The following is an 18,241-nucleotide window of genomic DNA, read 5'->3' on the forward strand; positions in this document are numbered from 1 at the left end:
AAACAGTACTACATGGCAATGGAATATAAAAGGAAAAGCACAGGAGCAGCCATTGCCTAGGAATAGAGAGAACGGAGGTAATATGGGGAAAAAATGAAAGAATACAGCTGTTTGAGATGCTCCTCTTGTTTAGCAGCAGGTGTTCCAGATCTTCAAAACATTTCATAGTAGAAATTTGGACATGATCCTGCAAAGGGATGAGCACTTCACAGAAAATTGTCAGCAAGCCCCATGATCACACATTCTGAGGAAAAACAACTCTATCCACATTCAGTCTAATTAATTTGTTTCACAGGCCTTTTACAACATATATCATGTTATCCACAGACCTCAATCCAAAATATTGCTGCTGTCCCCTTTGAAAACAAGATTCTTTGCTGCCAGAGAGAAAAACGTATAGCTGAAGTGTGTTATCTTAAAAGAACCTGTGATCATATTACAAAGAAATGTTCACCAACACCACAAATAAATTCCAACAAAGCTGGATACTCAGTTGCATTCATTTTCTTCTTTCTTTTTTAATAAATCAATATGAACATGGCACTTTGTCAGCTCTTCTGCTAAACTAAAAGTAGTTCAGGAAACTGAAAAGTAAATAATACTCAAGAGCATTAATGGATCAGCTGTAGATTGGGATGGGAAATGAACATTTACGGGAAAAAAAAAAATCTACCCTAAGTTTATTTTTAAAGCATACCAGGAATGTGACAATGCCAGTCTCCATGATCAAATCAAGAAGGATTCTTTTTGAACTGTGTGGTGTCTCTTTTCCCCTACTGTGGTCTAATTACACGTTTTGTGTGTCAAGATCCTTGTAGTCCCTCTACAACTCCTCTAGTTTTCAGAAGATAGATGAATTTCTATCTTCCTGTACATTGTTTTTGAGAACATAAGCAATGCATAAAGAACTGGCCACAACTGGTTATCTCAGATCTAAGAAAAAGGATGAGAGGCTCTGTCATTATAGGATGATACTGGACAAGGAATCGAGGCTTGCCAAAGACTCTTTATCCCCTTGTCCTGCATCTACATACAGATTTATAGGTACGTGCGTATGTACATGCACATCCACACTTGATAACATATTGAAAGGAAGATTTCAGATTGCGAATGGGTAGAGCCAATAAGAATGTGATCACATAAAAACAGAGGTTTTCTAAGGTGCTTATTATTTAACTTTATTATATTGCAATGGCATAAGGTGAAAGGCTACATCTTCCTACAAAGAATATAGAACAGGTTGATAATTTTTCCCTAAGTCATGGTAATATTTTACAACAGGTGCTCATCTGGGGCCTCTTCTAAGGGTTACCACCTCAAGATTCCTGCCAGTCAAATTACTGCAGTAGGAGCAGTATAGTAACACTTTTTTTTTTTTAATTATTAAAATCAGCATGCAGTCCTTGTAGTACCATCTTGCATCTCTTTAATGTTTCCCAGTGTTATACTTCCTAGGCTAATGAATTTGCCTTGCAAGCACTGCCCTCATGCACAAAAGAAAAGAGCAGAATTCACTTTGGAGCCTATCCAAAGCCAAAGCAGCTCCCTCTACTTAAAAATAGAAGTTTTTATTGCCATCTTAGCTTTGCGTATCACACTTGCATCTCTATGAAAATTCCAGGTACTGCCAAATGCGTTTGATTCCTTACATCTTGAATTGCTTCTTCATTAGGAAGCCTACCATCAACACAATCATTACTTATTGTACCAGACTAGGTAAAGAAAAATACATTTCCAGGACTAATTTTAGACTGCAAGCAGGGAGTAAAAATGCAAAAGACAATATTGACCTGTATCTTACATTTTGAGACCAAGGGAGCTGCTGCCATGGAAGAGGAGCTCTTCCACAGAAGCTATCAGATTCTTGACAGTGCAAAGGATGCAGCAAAGCACTTGAAACTGGGCAAGTCAGCATAAATTAGTGTGCAGAAATAGAGCGCTGTATATGTTTTGCTGAGGAATGAATCTGAAATGTCTCACAAAAGCAATGAGGATATCATGCCACAGTGACCTGTGAATGTCGATGTGGAGAGATGCCTGCGCCATAGCCCTGGAAGCAGGCACTCCTGCTGGCTGTGTAAGCCCTAAACAGAAAAAGAGAGGTTTACCGAGATACAAGTCTCCTTGATACAAGTCTTTTTCCTTCTGAAAGACAGACTACTTATAGAACAAAATCCTACCCAAAACCAAAGAAACCCTCACCTTCTCCTGAAGGGTAAAGGGGAAAGGAAGGCAGTTTACATAGATGTGCACATACATATATACACACACACGTGAAGTGCCCTCCTTACCCCTTTATTTTCATATGTTTATATACACACGTATATATATACTTTACACACAGCTATATATGTGTACATGCAAAATTTTGTAAGAAATGGTGATTTTTCATTGATATTTAGGAAAGCACATCACTAAAAGCTCTGGCTGAAGTCCGGAGTGATTCGAGCTTCCTTATGCAATACAGGTAATATAACTCAAACCTGATTTGCTACATCCGTACTATTTCAGCTGTGAACCAGAATGTGTAGAGACACAGATGACATGGAAAGAAATTGTGATATTTTTGCTGAGCTCTTAGTCCACGTTTGAGATACAGGAACAGCAATTTAATGAAACACAGAAGAAACTGGAGTTAACAGAACAATTTCAGAATGGGTTTATAAGCAATTGCTTCGTAATCGTGTTTGAGGTTAAGTCCTTGGAAAATTAGCACACTCTTGTCACGCTACTGATCCCAAGTTAACAATTCACATTATTAGGGTTTTAAAAATCAACTAACTTCTGGATGCTGCTTATTTAATAGTACCTCATGCAACAGCAACAAGCTCCATCACAAACAAAACACTCAAGAATGCAGAGTGCCTATCCTATGAAACTGGCTTTCCTATAGCACCTTAAATGAGAAGTCATACCAAGCTCTGCTGCACTTCCTAAAGAGGTAGGACACTTGAGTCCAGCTCCTTGTTCTGTCCCATTCTCTAACACTTTTACTATCTTTGAAGACTGTTTGACTTTCATTTTCTGCTTAGCTGATTTTGAGGGGACAAATAGTACCCTACCACACCTATGAGGTATTTTGTGGTCCACAGGTGAACAGAGCTGTACAACTACCTTGAGGTACCCACCACAAGTTGTTACCCACCACAGGACAGACTTTCCTCTACCTCTGGAGCCTACCTGGCACAGCAGAGCACAGAAGAGGCAGACAGCAGGGTCAGCTGCCTCTTGAGCTCCTGGGAAAAAGAGGGCTGAGGTGTGATGGGACAAATCCCATAAGGGATGTGAAGCAACCTCCTCTTGGGACGGCTCCTGCCAATTTCAAACCAGTTGAATGTTTTGCCACTGTCACAGTGATTCTGCACAAGCCACTGACATTCAGGAACCATCTCTTTTTCAATACCTGAACAGCAAAAGGATCATGGAAAGACCCCTTGAGACACATAGCTAACACTGCAAGTGCAGCTGCACAACGAACCCCAGCTATGTATTTAAAAGTACTTTGAACAAAGAACTATAGCTGCCCCACAAAACACACATCCTAAGAAACTGAAGAGCTGCTGTAGGATGATCTTATGCTGGGACCAACAATCCCAAGCAGGTTTACAGGATGGGCTGTTTCTAAGTCCTTGCTGACTCAGAAAGGCAGAAAGAGCTGCGCTGAAACACTGTGCAGCAAGACAGATCTCTGAACCTTGCTGGCAAGTGAGATCTATTCCCAGCTTCTCAAGAAAATACTCAGGAAAGCTTCCCGGAACAGAAGAGAAAATGAATCTAATGGGCTGCTGAAAGCAACATTTCTAGTGCTAACAGACTCAAAGAAGTGGTTTTAGGCACAAAACTGTATTTCCTTAAGGCAAATGAATTCTTCTTGCTCCATGGAAAATCCATAAAGAGTGGGCTAAAGCACTTTTCTAATCGTTGGATTTTTGTTCCTCTTTTATCCACTGCTCCGCAGGACACAAACTCACTCGCCTTCATTTTTCCTTCCTTCCTTCCCACTGGTCACTTTATCTTCCATGAAATTTCTGGACTCTAACATCAGATTTCTCTGATAAAAGCCTAACCAAACCCAGATTTCTTTGTTTCAATAAATTTGAGTCCAGCAAAAAGTATTTGAAAGGCAAGAGTCAACTACCTGCTGAAACGGGATCCAAACTCTACTATGCTTTCTTTGAAATTTATGGTAGATTGGACCTCACCCAATACAAGTATTAACTTCACAAAGTTTCCATAAGAATAGCAGCCAGAAATAAATGATCACAAACAGTTAACTCAATCCCGCAAACTTGACTATGAACTACACTATACATATATACTTTACGACTTATGGAATGCATAGGGCTAAGCCTTAGCTGCATTTCAGAGGCTGGAATTATAAGGAAAAAAATGCCGTAACATGGTAAAGTTTAGGTGCTTTCAATGCTATACCAATTTATATCAACTAAAAATCAGATCACAGACCCTTAAAGCACTTGGGGAACTCGTTTCCTTAAAGCTTGCTGCTGAGTGTTGCTAATTTTTGTAAGTGACACTAAGAGCTGTGAAGCCACTGCATGAAAAAGAGAAAGGAAAGGAAATCTACGTTGTATCGGGTGAATTTTATATCAGTGTTTTTTGCACCAAAACTGTTGTCACTTCATTGAAATTCCCCGCCACATAAGAACTAGAGGGTTTCAGTTAAAGCCAAAATTTTAGTTAAGAAACAGATTGAGTTTTAATTCCAGTATTAGATTCTGAGATATTAATAATCTAATCACATTTGAAAGGCACACGCAAGTCATAAATTACAGTTGAATTAATGCAGAAAATAATTTTATGCTGGAGTATATGATTTCTGTCCTATCAGAAACAGAAGAAAAAACCAACCTGTCATGGAGACTACTCTTTTTAATAAAAATTCAAGAAGTGATCAACAGTTTGGAAGCTCTGGGCAAGCATAAGCTCTCCTAGAAAACATTATTCCTAAGATCAGCTGATACAAACAATTGAACTACTTCACTTGGAATCAATCTGTACAAAAGATTATTTTATAACTTTTGCTACACAAAAGGGAAAAAATGAACCCTTCTGACTGTAGAACATTCTACCACTTCATTATTTACCACCAACATAGTTACCGTTTCCTTTGCAGACCAGCCACTAGAGGGTAGTGCTTTACAAGTACCAGACATACGAAAGTATGTAAATGTTTTATAATTAACTTTTTTTTTTTAAACACACCTGCATACAATACAGCCTCAATGCGGTCCTTGATGTGCTCAGTGTTGCTTTGTGATGCCAGCAGAAGGTGAGATGTTCCATTAGGAGATGGCACTACAAGAGGTCCCACTAAAAACGCACCAGCAGCACCCAGGTAACTGAGCAGAGATGCAATAGCTGTTGCTGTGGCACGTTCATCCGGAGAAAACCATGTTGTGGAAAGAAATGGTGCTGCGTTCATCACAGTTGGCCCCGCCAAGCCATTTAACAGCTGCCCTCCATGAATCAGCCTGGAACAGAGAATAGAGATGACAGCCATTTGGATGATAATAGCCTGTTTAAAAAAAATAAAAAAAAATTGCACATAAGATACTGAGTGCCTGAAATGGAGTGACTGCACAAAGAAATGAAAGTCCTGTGCAAAAAAAAAGGAATATTCAATACACTAAAAGAAGCCCAATTAGACTGATTTAAAGAATCCAGGTCTACTCTGTTCTCATTACCTCAGATAAATGGAGAAGCAAATGTTCTCTTCAAAGCAGGAAAGAGAGAGGGAATAAAAGGGACTTTCTTCGCAGAAAAAAAGGTATCATGATAGGATCTAAAAGTATAAAAGGGATAGTAGCAGAAAAGCTTTAAACTACAAGCATCTTAAACCTGACCCCTTGCCTTCATAAATCCCACAGAAGATTTAAATTAGTTACGTCAGATCCCAAGCTGAAACACTTCAGCAAAAATACTCTGCATATTTTTTCACTGCATTATTTATTTTTATTTACACACTCAGATGAGCTCTATGTGCCTACAGATGAGGAGGCTGCGCTGTTGAGGTTTCCAAGAGAATCATCTTCTGCAGCAATCTGGCCATTCTCAACATACTGTTGAAACAGCCAAGGAAACCCAGATTTTTCTTGTTTTTCACACTCATTGGATTTAACAGATAAGACTGGTGACAAAACAGAGATACTACTTCCAAGCACTGAAGTCTCTACAACTTTTGGCTTCATATTAGTACAATAAACACATACAGAAAGGACTTTTTGAAGGTTCTCCTAAATGTGTAATTCAGCCAGAAACCTTCCACTTTGACTTTTCCAGAAGTGATCAACCATGAAAGGCAAAATCATTTGGGAATTTATATAAAAACAGCTAGCAAGTCAAACAAAACACTGCAACCCTACAAAGTAGATCTATCCATTGCGCAATAAAATGGTGGCAGATGATATTTCCAAATGGGTGATGTTTTTCTAAGCATAGCAGGAACTCAGTGTTATTGCTCAAGACTTGAGTTGTCAGACATAAAAAGCTATGGCCTGAAAATGGGGAAACAAGTTAGCAATGTTTAGGCAATGTTTCAAGCCACAAATGACTAAATAATATATAGCCTGGCAAGAGTTTTTTTTTAAGCACACCATGGAACAAAATACGCAAAAGAAATGCTGACAGACTCTTTATCAAATTAACAAGCTAGCTTGTAATAAAAATTGATAAATGTTACTGATTCTCTGTTGATTAGAAATTAAGTCTTTAAGAAAAGATTATGAAAAATATACAGCAAAGAAAAAAATGCTATCACGTACCATTTGAAGGAAATGCTTTCCCAGCTAGGACAAAAGTAATATCCAGTCTTGTAAGCAATTGTAAGCAATTACATAAGCAACTGTAATTTTTTATAAAGTTCAACTAGCAAGAATACATTTCATTACTATTTGTTCATGATGTGCTTCAGCTAGACATCACCAAGACATGGCCAGGTCTTTTTACTGCTTTTTAAACTGTGGCCCCCAGTATAATCAAATGAAACAGTTTAAAATTAATAAAAGCACTATCTAAACAATACTCTGGCATAGTTTTCTGGAGGACACATTACACGAATGTGGTTACTCTCCAAACCAGCGTACTTCGGACAGACCAAGTAGAACCTTGTGTACTTTGGTATATTCATTCTACTTTCTCCATTGTGATAAATTATTCCCATACTTACAAGGGAAAACCCCGTTTCAGGGTATTTGCAGTTATTCTGCACCCTTAGAAACAGCTGCATTTCAGTAGCAAGTGAGATAACTACCACAATTTTACTTGAGCATTTTGTCTTTCTTCAAAGGGAGTTTAATACTGAAGTTAGTGTTTTGTTATGGTATGCTAGGAAAAATGTGTTAATCCAAAATAACCTCTATAGCTATAGGTGCTATACTAACACCTCTGTTCACTCTGTTAATACCATTGTAATTCAGATATGCCCACTTCATTGAAATCTAAGGGCAAATAAAACTCACTAAAAAAAATAAATACAAATAAAACTCACAGCAATAAATAAAAATAAATAAATACAAATAAAACTCAGAAAAAAATACAATGGTTCTGTATCTGTATCTTCTGGTAGAAAAATAAAAGTTTTGTTAAAAAGTCATACATTAAAAAATATATTAAATATATAATATATATCACATGTTTAAAAAAGTATAAAAAGTCATATACTGTGAGAATTATAAATACTCCTAAAATGTACTTACACTTCAGATTATTTATATCCAACTCCATAACCTGAATAAAACTCTGTAATATAAAGGCCTTTAAACTAGAGGGAAACATCTGTTAGTTTTACTCTGCAGATCCATAAGGAGAAAGTAGTATTGTAGTTCAGAACTTAAACTGTACATTATTTTTCTGCCTTTCCGTAGTGTTTTCATGTAAAGAGTTTATTTTTGCCTCTCTGTAGGCCTCTTCTGTTGATGTTCTCATCTGCTCTCCCCTGCCCTAGCCTGTGTGGTATGCTGCCTGCTCTGATTTGCCTTTCCATCTGCATTTCTGGCATTTACCAAGCTTGACATTATCACGCAGGGCAGAGCATCTCTTATCTTCATATTGCCTAATTTTTCAAATCTAACATGTTGGGTCTGATAAAAACTATTTTCAGACTAAACCGCCACTGGTGTACAGGCTGCTTCAAACACCTCTACATGTAACAGTCTAAAGCTTATTTTATCTCTTTTTCAATACTGGCTTAAATTAAGCTTTATTTTTTTCCTCAGGAAATAAATTATTTGTATTGTTCCTCTACATATCCTTAACTCATTTCCCTAGAGAGACAGGGAAAAGATTCAAAATGTGATTTGGTGCTTTTACTAGTCTGCTACTCTGGGAGACGTACGTAGCAGCCACTACAGCTGCCAGAGAGAAATATGAACGCAACAGTACTGGTGGCTTTTTGCTGTTTGTTACAACGTCTTATCAACACTGCACTAGATTTCAGTCTAACAGCCCACAGGAGTCTGCTCTTGTACACCATCAGCACTAAAAATTACTGCAAAATCAAGAGACATTTGTTTCTGTTACTCCCCAGTTTTCTTCTTGTTCCCGCTATCGAAAATGTGCAAAGAGCAACTGGATTTTTCTGTGCCGCTATTTCAGTTTGAGTCTGTACAACATGATTTCTGTTCTCTGAGAAAAGGACTAACAGGGTAACTTTAGTTTGGGACCCTACCTAGCTGGAAAAATATCTGTTCACATTTCTTCCTGAACTGGCCTCTGAATTGCAAAAAGATAGAGCAAGGAGTAGTTCAAATACAACAACAGAAATTAGAGAAGAAAGTCTTACCATAATGTATTTCACCTCTTTTCCAATTTTTGTCAAGTTAAGCTTTAAATAAGTTATGTGCTTTTCATCACATCCTTAAGAGAACGTTTTCTATAAGCTTGAAGTAGTAGCCTGGTTGTACCTGCTTTATTCACTCTCTGCTGTCACAGTTGCAGTATCATACCAGGCAGCAACAACAAAAGCATGTGAGGCTATAAATGCTGAAATTATAGCATCACTGAATGAACTGGGTATGAAAAAGTGAGATTATACAGGAAAAAGGTTTTAGTGATTGATGATAATAACATACAGTTTAGATTGGTAAGAGCTTCCTTTTACAGGCTGCTTTACTTATCTTTTTCTCCCTGTATGGTCTGAAACTTTTCATGCATGGTCAGAGTCCCACAAGGTATTGGATTTGTTAAGCTATTTAAAAGCTGTGTTACATAAAAACTTTTTACATGTAAAAATAACAGACATTTAATGTTTCTACCACAGTATGTCTCACGCACAGACTTAGGAGCATTTTAAATGAAAAAAAATCATTAGCTTCCTTTCTCAGATAGGGAAACAGAGGCAACAGCAGAGGGAAAAATGAGCCACCCAAGAAATGACTCATAACACAATGGATTTAAACCACAGTACTGAAATAGTTCTCCAAAGCTCATCTAACATCTTTTAATTGACCTTGTTTTGGGAAGCCTAGGAATGGAGAAGTCATATCGGAGCTTCAACACTAACAAACAGAATGGAAAGTGTTTTCACTTTCCTTTGGCAGGAAATACATTGGAAAGATGAGGCAGCCAGCCCCAATGCATCACTTTGACACTCTTATCTACTCTGATCTTCTCTGTCAGCCTCCGATGAGCCTCCAGTTGACTGGGAAATGAGGTTCCTCTGGGTCCTAGGCAGGAAAGGAGCCCATCTCGAGAGCTTTGTGAAGATGGGATTTCTGGTTGATTTTTTTTCCTGAAACTTTTACTATGCTTTTCCTGCTAGCTGCTACGTCAACAGACTGCTTAGTTGTTACTCTGACTTCTATACAGATGCAATGAAAAAATTGGTAACTCAGTCTTGTCACTGTTTGGCTACGCATGCAAAGCAAGGAGGCCACCAAGAGCTGCTCCAGGGAAACAGCACTGTGTGCGCCTCTTATTTGGTAAAGAAAATAGTAGATTAATTGCTGATCCTAACAATTAACAAAAAGGGATTCTGGATAAAGAAGTTAATATTTTACAGAAATGGATGGGTGATTTATCTTTCACGCGCCTGACATTTTCACTCACTGAAAGAAGTAGATTATTCATCTCCTGCATATTTGGAAGACAAATAAGTTTATATAGTGATTAGCTCATTGTGGTAGCTCCTGGAAGCAAATGAAAGAGACCCTTCCACTGGAGGACTTCAGAGCACTTTCAAGTGCTATTGAATTTAGCCTTACTACACAGCAACAAAGCCAGAGAATACCTCCTATTCAAGTGTCTACATTGATGCATGACACAAGTTGCTTGCCCAAGCAAAAGAATAAGAAAACACATGGACTTATCTACATTATACATTAGAAGATTTATTGTACTTCAGAGGGCACTGATACCACTTTTGTAAATGAAAAGTCTTTGATTTTTCACAATCAAGTTACTAGAAATGGATAGAGCTTTTCCTTTACGTTCCCAAAACTAAATACAACAAAAGACACCTCTATTAAGTGGTACCTTCTAAGGTACAGATGGAATTTGGAAGGTCAAATCCATGCTTTGTAGCAGTTCAATGCCATGGAGTACGGGGAGAGCCTGGTGCAAACGCTGTCCTGTTTATAACCAAAAGAGACTGCAATAAGGCTGTGTGTCTGGAAAAGGACTGAGAAGAAAAAATACCGCTGGGTAAAGCGACGAATTCATCTATTAAAAATAACATTCTGAAAGATGAATTTCGTGGGAATGAACTTCTTTTCAATATTTTCATTAAATGATATATTTATACTACAAAAGCTTTATGCCTTCTGGATATTCATGGATTGAGGCCATTAGCATTTTTAGCTTGTTTTTGATGCATACGACCATTGATATGTGGAATAATTTAAAGAAAAATTATTATGAGCAGAAAGCCTGAGTCACTGTGGGGTACATTATCTTCAGCAATAAAAGTAAAAAAGAAAAGAGAAAACTTTTATAAATGCACTGTCGACTATTTCTGTCAGGAACGCGGCTCACATCTCACCCACGGCACACACCGTGGCCTCCTCGCAACCTGTCACAGCGCTACAGGAGCAGACTTTGGAAGAGCTGGCCTCAGACCACCGCACCTCCCAGGCTTCGCAGCCTCACATCTCTTCTCTCAGTCAAAGAAACCAGCAAACAAATTTGCAGCAGTCTGAGGAACAGCAAGTTTGGGCTTTAAATCTGAAAGAATCGAATAGTGGAGTTACTTTGAAACTATTATTACTGAGAGCCTGCCAAGAAACAGACAAGGATTTGCAAGGAGAAGCAGCAGCAATCTCAGGCCAAGACCCTGACATCTCTGTCAGACATCCTGACAGAGACAAGGGGACGGCACAGGAGCACGGCGAGACCCCTGACAGCGTGGTGACAAATTCACTCACATCCCCGCGCCATCACACCAAGCGATTGTACGGTCATCACAGCTGTCACGCAGCAGAAAAGAGTGGTTTTTCACTGAAAGCATTACCCGGGTTTGAAGGATGAGGGTATATGAAATCAAAACTTCTTTTCGGCATTTTGATTTTTATTAAAAATGGGCTTTTTTTCCTCCCCCTTTTAAAGCCATTCCACAAACCCCTCATTAAAAGGGGTTATCTTTAAAACAACGTTAACAGAGGATGCATTCATCAAATTCAAACAGATCCAAAACAAACAGCATTGCTGTAAACTAAAAGTAGGCCATTACATTAGGGGCTAATGAGGCAAAACATCCTGAAACAAGTTATCGGGGAAAGGCACCAGGAACGGCTGCTACCGGGTCTGCCGTGTGAGAAATCTGAGGAAAATTTAGTGCTAGAGGCAAAAACTAAGTATGATTTTTTAAGTGAAAGAGTAGGAGAGCACAGGAGAGGCAGTAAACTAAAGACTTGGATAAACAAGACCCTTTTAAATATTCCCACACAACTTTTTTCAGGCCAGTGAAAGAGCAAGAGGACACTTTGATCATAATGCAGCAACTTGGATATGAACTCAACTAATATGAATTCCTCTTTAAGGGCAAAAATTACCCAACAGAATAAAAGTCACAAGACACTACTGAAGTCAAAGATCTCAAGATGACAACAAAAAATAATTAAAGGATCTCTACAGCTGAGAATAAGAATTTCTGTTATATGAGACGGAGCTGAAAATCCCACAAATGTATTCTCTTGCCTTCCAGCATAAACTTAGGCTAGTTGAGGCCTTGCAGAAATACTGTCCATTAAATATTACTGCAATACCAAGCCCTTGCTGAGAATTTAGAGTTTCCTTTAAGACATCGTCTGCAGGATTTACCACTCTGAGGATTTAAACAGACTGGGAGTCTGTAAACAGCTAATTCAGGAGTTTACTACCATCACTATCACATACCGCTCAAACAATGAGATGATCCCATGTCATTCTTTATACTTTCAGGGATGAAAAAGGGAAAGGGTGGAATTACCAAAGAATATGTATGACAAGAACAAAATATTTAATACAAACTAGGTGGCAACTAGCTAACAGAAACAAAATGTACAGAGTAAGAGTAGTACATGTACAGACTAGTAAGAGAGCATCTGTTAATAGAGTTAATAAAGTTAATATATCTAAGAGTAGGCAAAAAAAAAAATCAAAATTCTAAGAAGTGGTAAATAAGTCTCTTTACAGGAACTACCAATTATCAATATCCTCCCTGTAACACTTCGTAAATACCAAGACTGTCAGTTCATACTGCTCCTGTTCCCACTGTCATTCTCTGTCATTGCTTTGCAACAAATGTTTTAATGAGACTTATTACCAAACAGCACCCTCTCACTGCCATGACTCAAGGTCCTCAGTAACTACTTCTGTATTGTGAAATCTAATGTGAAGGTCAAACCCTACCAACCCACAGAATACTAAGTTCTAATAAATTTCTTAATTAATGTATTCAATACAAACAACAAATTATGTTACATCCTTTATGTCCATCTCTTTTATTATCCCGTCTTTCACATTTTAAGAAGGCTTACGTGGTCAATCTTAAAAGCCACAGATTTACAGCTATGGGCTGATTTCATCATTTACTTCCCTCTTTCTTATGTGTTTCAGCTCATAGGTAGATATAATATAGCCTTTTGACTAGATTTACTGTTTTACAACCATATATGCTGTCTTGTAAATCTATTCCAAAACACAGAATATAAATGTGTTGTGTTACATGGGGAGGGGAGAAAAATCCTGTTTTTTTTTCTATTAAAAGATGGCCTCCTAGTAACTATTGATACTCAGGTTAATTATAAAAGTCCAATTAAAATACTCATTCAGTGCCAAGCAGCATTCAAAAAGGAAAGGAACGGACCTACAGATGCAGGCAAAGCATATCAAGAGATGCTCTTGTAACGTTCAGGGAAGGGAAGAAGGTGCAAGTCCAGAAATAGTACAATTTGATAGCATCCCTTTTCTTTAAGTTCTATATATTTTACACAAACTATGAACTGAAAAACTAGGTGTGGCAAATGAGTCTTTTATAGTACTGAGAACGGAGTCTTATTTTATTTTTAAAAGTCAAATGTACTATCACATGTATGGCACTAACTTGACAAGCTCAGATGTACAGGGTAGGTTAGAAATTTTATTTTGTAGCTTCCTTGTCTGGATGTTACAGATATTAACCTTGCAGGTTAATATAGGTTGTGGAGGAAAACAAGTGAACAGGAGTGTGTGTGTATATATAATAATATATTTATAATACATATTACAAATACTGGGGGGGAGGACAGGACTTTGCTAGTTCAAGTACTGGTTGGTTCCTCAATCTCACACACAAGTCCACACTTTCACATTTAGCCATGCACTCCCTCCTCAGCCTTGCCTGCATTTATGAAGTTCTGGGATGGATTCCCAGTACGGTTTTAGGTCTCACTGGCAGAGAATGAAAATTCACCATAAGGAACTGCAGCCTCAGGAGACACTCTCAAATGTTCAACCTAAATTCTCCCGTATGCAAGTCACATGCATATATACGAATGTCAAATGAACTGAAAACAGAGGTTAGGGTTTGCATTTAAAATATGACTCTGATTGCTGGAGATAGTCATAGTTCGTACACGTCAGAGCCAAAAGAATAATTACAGACTAGAAAGGAGCCTAAGAATGCATTTGGATATTACAGGTCCGTATGAGATACGGAGCACAAAGCAGTGAGGATTAAATGTCAGTCTTAACAGTGATTTCCTCACTTCTGTGATTGCTCTGATAAGTGATGGGCTTTAGTAGCTCTCCTTAATACTAAATTACAAGAACATACTGAGTACACAGTAGAAAAAAATAAAATAAAACTGACTAATCTCATGAACATTCTTGTAATTTTACATATCTTAGCTCTGACATAATAGTCCCAGAGAAATCCTTCAGTATGTTACTGCAGATTACCCAGGGAATGAAGAAACATTACGAAACATGCCAAAACATTTAAAGGAATTCCAGTTGTGCCAGCTTTTGAGATGCTCAAATATTAGCTTTTGTGTGATCCTGTCCATCTGACTGGTTGATTGATGTTCAAATGATCATATTAACACATTCAGAATAAATGCATAGCTTAGTGCTCAGCCAACTGTTGCTAACCCATAAAGCAGTAATGATATTCTCCAAAGTACCATTTCGTTTGGTACCACGCTTCAAGTAATTGATGAAAATTGGCCAGTCTTAGCCCTCAAAACAAATGCAGGTTACCTGGTATAACATCACACCGTGTGCACAACTATTTACAGTGTCTCGAGACATTTTCAGTGAAAACCATAATTTTGTTTCACACAGTTCGCAATAATTAATTCTCTGTAGATTTTTATCAAACTGTGTAAAAGATCAAACTATTTCCTCAGGTAGAAATGTAGTTCTTGCAAATCCCTCCCTTTTTTAAGAGTAGGCTAAGTTAACAATTTTATCAACTTCAGCTTAAAATTATGCTTATTTTCACAGCATGGATAAATGAAATAAGTAACCTTTTCCATCAGGATTCTGCCTTTTTTTTTTAAATATGATTCTCAATGAAATGCGTCATATTTTATACACCTTGCCAGACACTGGAAATGCCCAGGCTTTCTTTCCCCAATTAAAGAAGCTGTTATTTGAGTGTTTCTCCTTAAGTATTTCTTTTACTAGGTCTTCTCACTGCTATTATACTAGAAAACTTGGTTAAAAGGTTTAAAGGAATGCAGAAATCCCCCTTCCCACCCCCAAAACCATGTCTCGCATCTAAACATTGTTTGGGAATTTATTTCCCAGTTCTTAGTTTTTATCTTTGCTTTGCTAAAGCAAAGCAGCTTTAGCAGCTATGGCACCTTTTGCCTGGGGCAATCTTTTGGCATAACTCATAAATGAAAAGCTACATAACCCACCACATTTCACTGCATTTAAGTTATCTGACCCATTTGAACTATACATATAAAACTGCAACCATATACCTATATAGTTATATATAACTAAGTTACAAGATATAACTATATCTATAACTTACAGTTATAGCTATACATATAAAAACCAAGATTGGTCTGAACTGATGAACTGGATGTTCAGCATCCCTTTGGGCCTTGAGGACAGGTGAAATAGGGGCCCAGTATTGGGCCCCAGTATATGGGATTGCTATTCCTGACCACCGTAACAGTATGTTTCCACCTCAAATTGAAAGGGCCATTTTAAGTAGTAGTATAATACGATTAATTCAGCCTCCTCTGCCCACTAAGTCATTGAACAGCACCTTGAAATAGGCAACAGTGTTGGCAACCACCATCTGGAGCACCTTGGGTTTTGTTATACACTCACCAAGCACCTAAGAACTGAAATTACATCCCCCACTACCCACAGTTCACTAAACCAGTCATTATGTACTAACTGCTTACTACTGATCAGGGCTAGTTTTAAAATCAATGCTGGTATCATATTCTCAGTCCTCTGAACCTCTTCCTTAGTTTTACCCATGGTATCTAGATACCTGCCTTCTACTTTCTCACCCTAGTGGTTTCCGAGCTGACTTTCAGTGTAAGCAATACTAAGGAAAAAAAAACATGTGAGCCTAATGAGGTTCAAAAAGTCCAAGTGCAAGTTGCTGCACCTGGGTGAGGGCAATCCCAGACATGAGCACAGACTGGGAGAACTACTCATTGAGAGCAGCCCTGCAAAGGAATGCTTGGGGGTTCTGGTGGATTAAAATCTTAGTGTGAGCCAGCAGTGTGTGCTTGCAGCCCAGAAGGCCAACTGCATCCCAGGCTGCATCAACAGAGGGGTGGCCAGCAGGTGGAGGGAGGTGATTTTCCCCACCTGGAGTGCTGCATCCAGGTCTGGAGCCCCCAGCACAAGAAGTATGTGGCACTGTTAGAGCAGGTCCAGAGGAGGGCCATGAAGACAATCAGAGAGCTGGAGCACCCCTCCTATAAAGAAAGGCTGAAAGAACTGGAGGTGTTCAGCCTGGAATACAGAAGGCTCCAGGGAGACCTCACTGCAGCTTGTCAATACTTACAAAGGGCTTATAAAAAAGATGGAGAGCAACTTTTTGATCAGGCAGACAATGAAAGGATAAGGGGGAATGGTTTTAAACTAAAAGAGGAGAGATTTAAATTGGAGGTTATGAGGAAATTCTTCACTCAAAGGGTGGTGAGGCACTGGAACAGGTTGCTCAGAGAAGCTGTAGATGCCCCATCCCTGGAGATGTTTAAAGCCAAGTTGCACGAGGCCCTGGGCAACCTGATCTAGTGGATGGCATCCCTACCCATGGCGGGGGGGTTGGAACTAGATGATCTTTAAGGTCCCTTCCAAACCAAGCCAGTCTACAATTCTGTGATTCTATTCCTCCCTCCTCTTAGCTTTGCTTCTACATGAACAACAAGTGATCCACACATTCCATGGCTGTATGGAAAGGATGCATCTCCTATACCTACTGTAGGCTCCCACATTCAGGATATGCTGACAGGACAACCGACTCATTTGGATCGTCTGATTTTTAGGAAGGAAACTGTCTCTATCAGAAACTCTTAAAATTGCATGTGTACAAATGGCATTTGTTCCAATCTCAGAGAGAGTATAAGGTTACTTTGGAATGCAGACTGGAAAAGACTATATGAAAAGGCCACTTTGCATAAATTCAGCCATATCACCACTGTACAATCTCATACATCCAATATGAGAAACATGAACTAATTATTTAACATTTGCATATAAATTACATATTTTGGGGTTTTGTGGCTTAGTTCCCTGTGTGATCTTGGGCCAGTTTCTGAACCTCTCTAAACCTCTGCTTCCTTGTTTGCAAAACAGATTAATATTATTTATGCAGGATGGGGTGAGGCTTAATTAACTCAGGTTTGTAAAGACCTTTCTGATCTTCAGATACTATGCAGAACAAGGACTAGAAAAATCAATTTAAGAAGCCAAGAAACGTGTAAGCCCAGATCCATGCAACATGCATATAGAGTATCAATTTTATACAGAAAATTTGTACTAACATTTCTTTGCAGCAGCAGCAAAAAATACATTAAAAGCAAGTATAAAATATGTATATTAAAAATAACTAATTCACTTACTTCTTCCTTATTTCTAGGTCTGAAACTGGAACACATCTCAGGCCAGCTCCCAATACCATGAGTGATGATGTTAGTAATACAGTTACCCTCAGACCTGAAACGAGAAAACAACAATATTTCACAGGTTAAGTCAGCAATGCTGAAGTAATAAAAAAGTCGCCCAGCTATATACATTTGCGCTCAGTCTCACTGAAGTTATGCATGTTCTTTCAAATCATAAACATTGGTGATAAGAATTACAGATACAAAGTGAAATCTTATGTTATTTTCTATATTGATACGCCAGAATTAAAGGCTTACTCTTGGCATAATACCAAACAGGATCATACCTAAAATCTTACAGATGTTCTCGGAAGTGAAAAGTGGTAATAAAAGCATCATCTAATTCTAAAGGAAATACTGTACTTTTTGAAGCATCAGGGAAGATGCTCCAAAGTATGATCTGAAATCCAGGCAGATCCAAAGAAAAATCTGTATTTGTACATTCTTTTCCAGCCACTTACTTGCTTTCATAATGCAGATATTCTTTTCATCCTGAAGAAATAACTATTTATTCAGCAGGAAAAAAAAAGTGTAGTGTATTTCTTGCAGGCCTTGCAATTAGGCCAGGTTTTTGCTGCACTCAGCTCAAATTGATGGAGGTTGTAAATATAGTACGTTAGAAAAAAGCTACAATCAACCTATTCCTTGAATATGTCTTTTTCCCCATACTGTGATTCTCAACT

At 38.2% G+C, this 18,241-nt stretch overlaps 1 protein-coding gene across 1 annotated transcript in view; it reads right to left on the reverse strand.

The window, feature by feature from the left end:
* Window positions 1-18,241, reverse strand: part of SLC49A4 (solute carrier family 49 member 4) — a 62,121-nt gene that overhangs the window by 27,242 nt on the left and 16,638 nt on the right. Inside the window, exons 2-3 of the mRNA XM_035572139.2 lie at window positions 17,517-17,610; window positions 5,224-5,492 (exon numbers count right to left, since the gene is read on the reverse strand). Coding sequence (XP_035428032.1) covers window positions 5,224-5,492; window positions 17,517-17,610 — 363 coding nt within the window. The remainder of the gene's footprint in view (window positions 1-5,223; window positions 5,493-17,516; window positions 17,611-18,241) is intronic.

This window comes from Cygnus atratus, chromosome 6, assembly GCF_013377495.2.
Source record: "Cygnus atratus isolate AKBS03 ecotype Queensland, Australia chromosome 6, CAtr_DNAZoo_HiC_assembly, whole genome shotgun sequence".
NCBI classification, from domain to species: domain Eukaryota; kingdom Metazoa; phylum Chordata; class Aves; order Anseriformes; family Anatidae; genus Cygnus; species Cygnus atratus.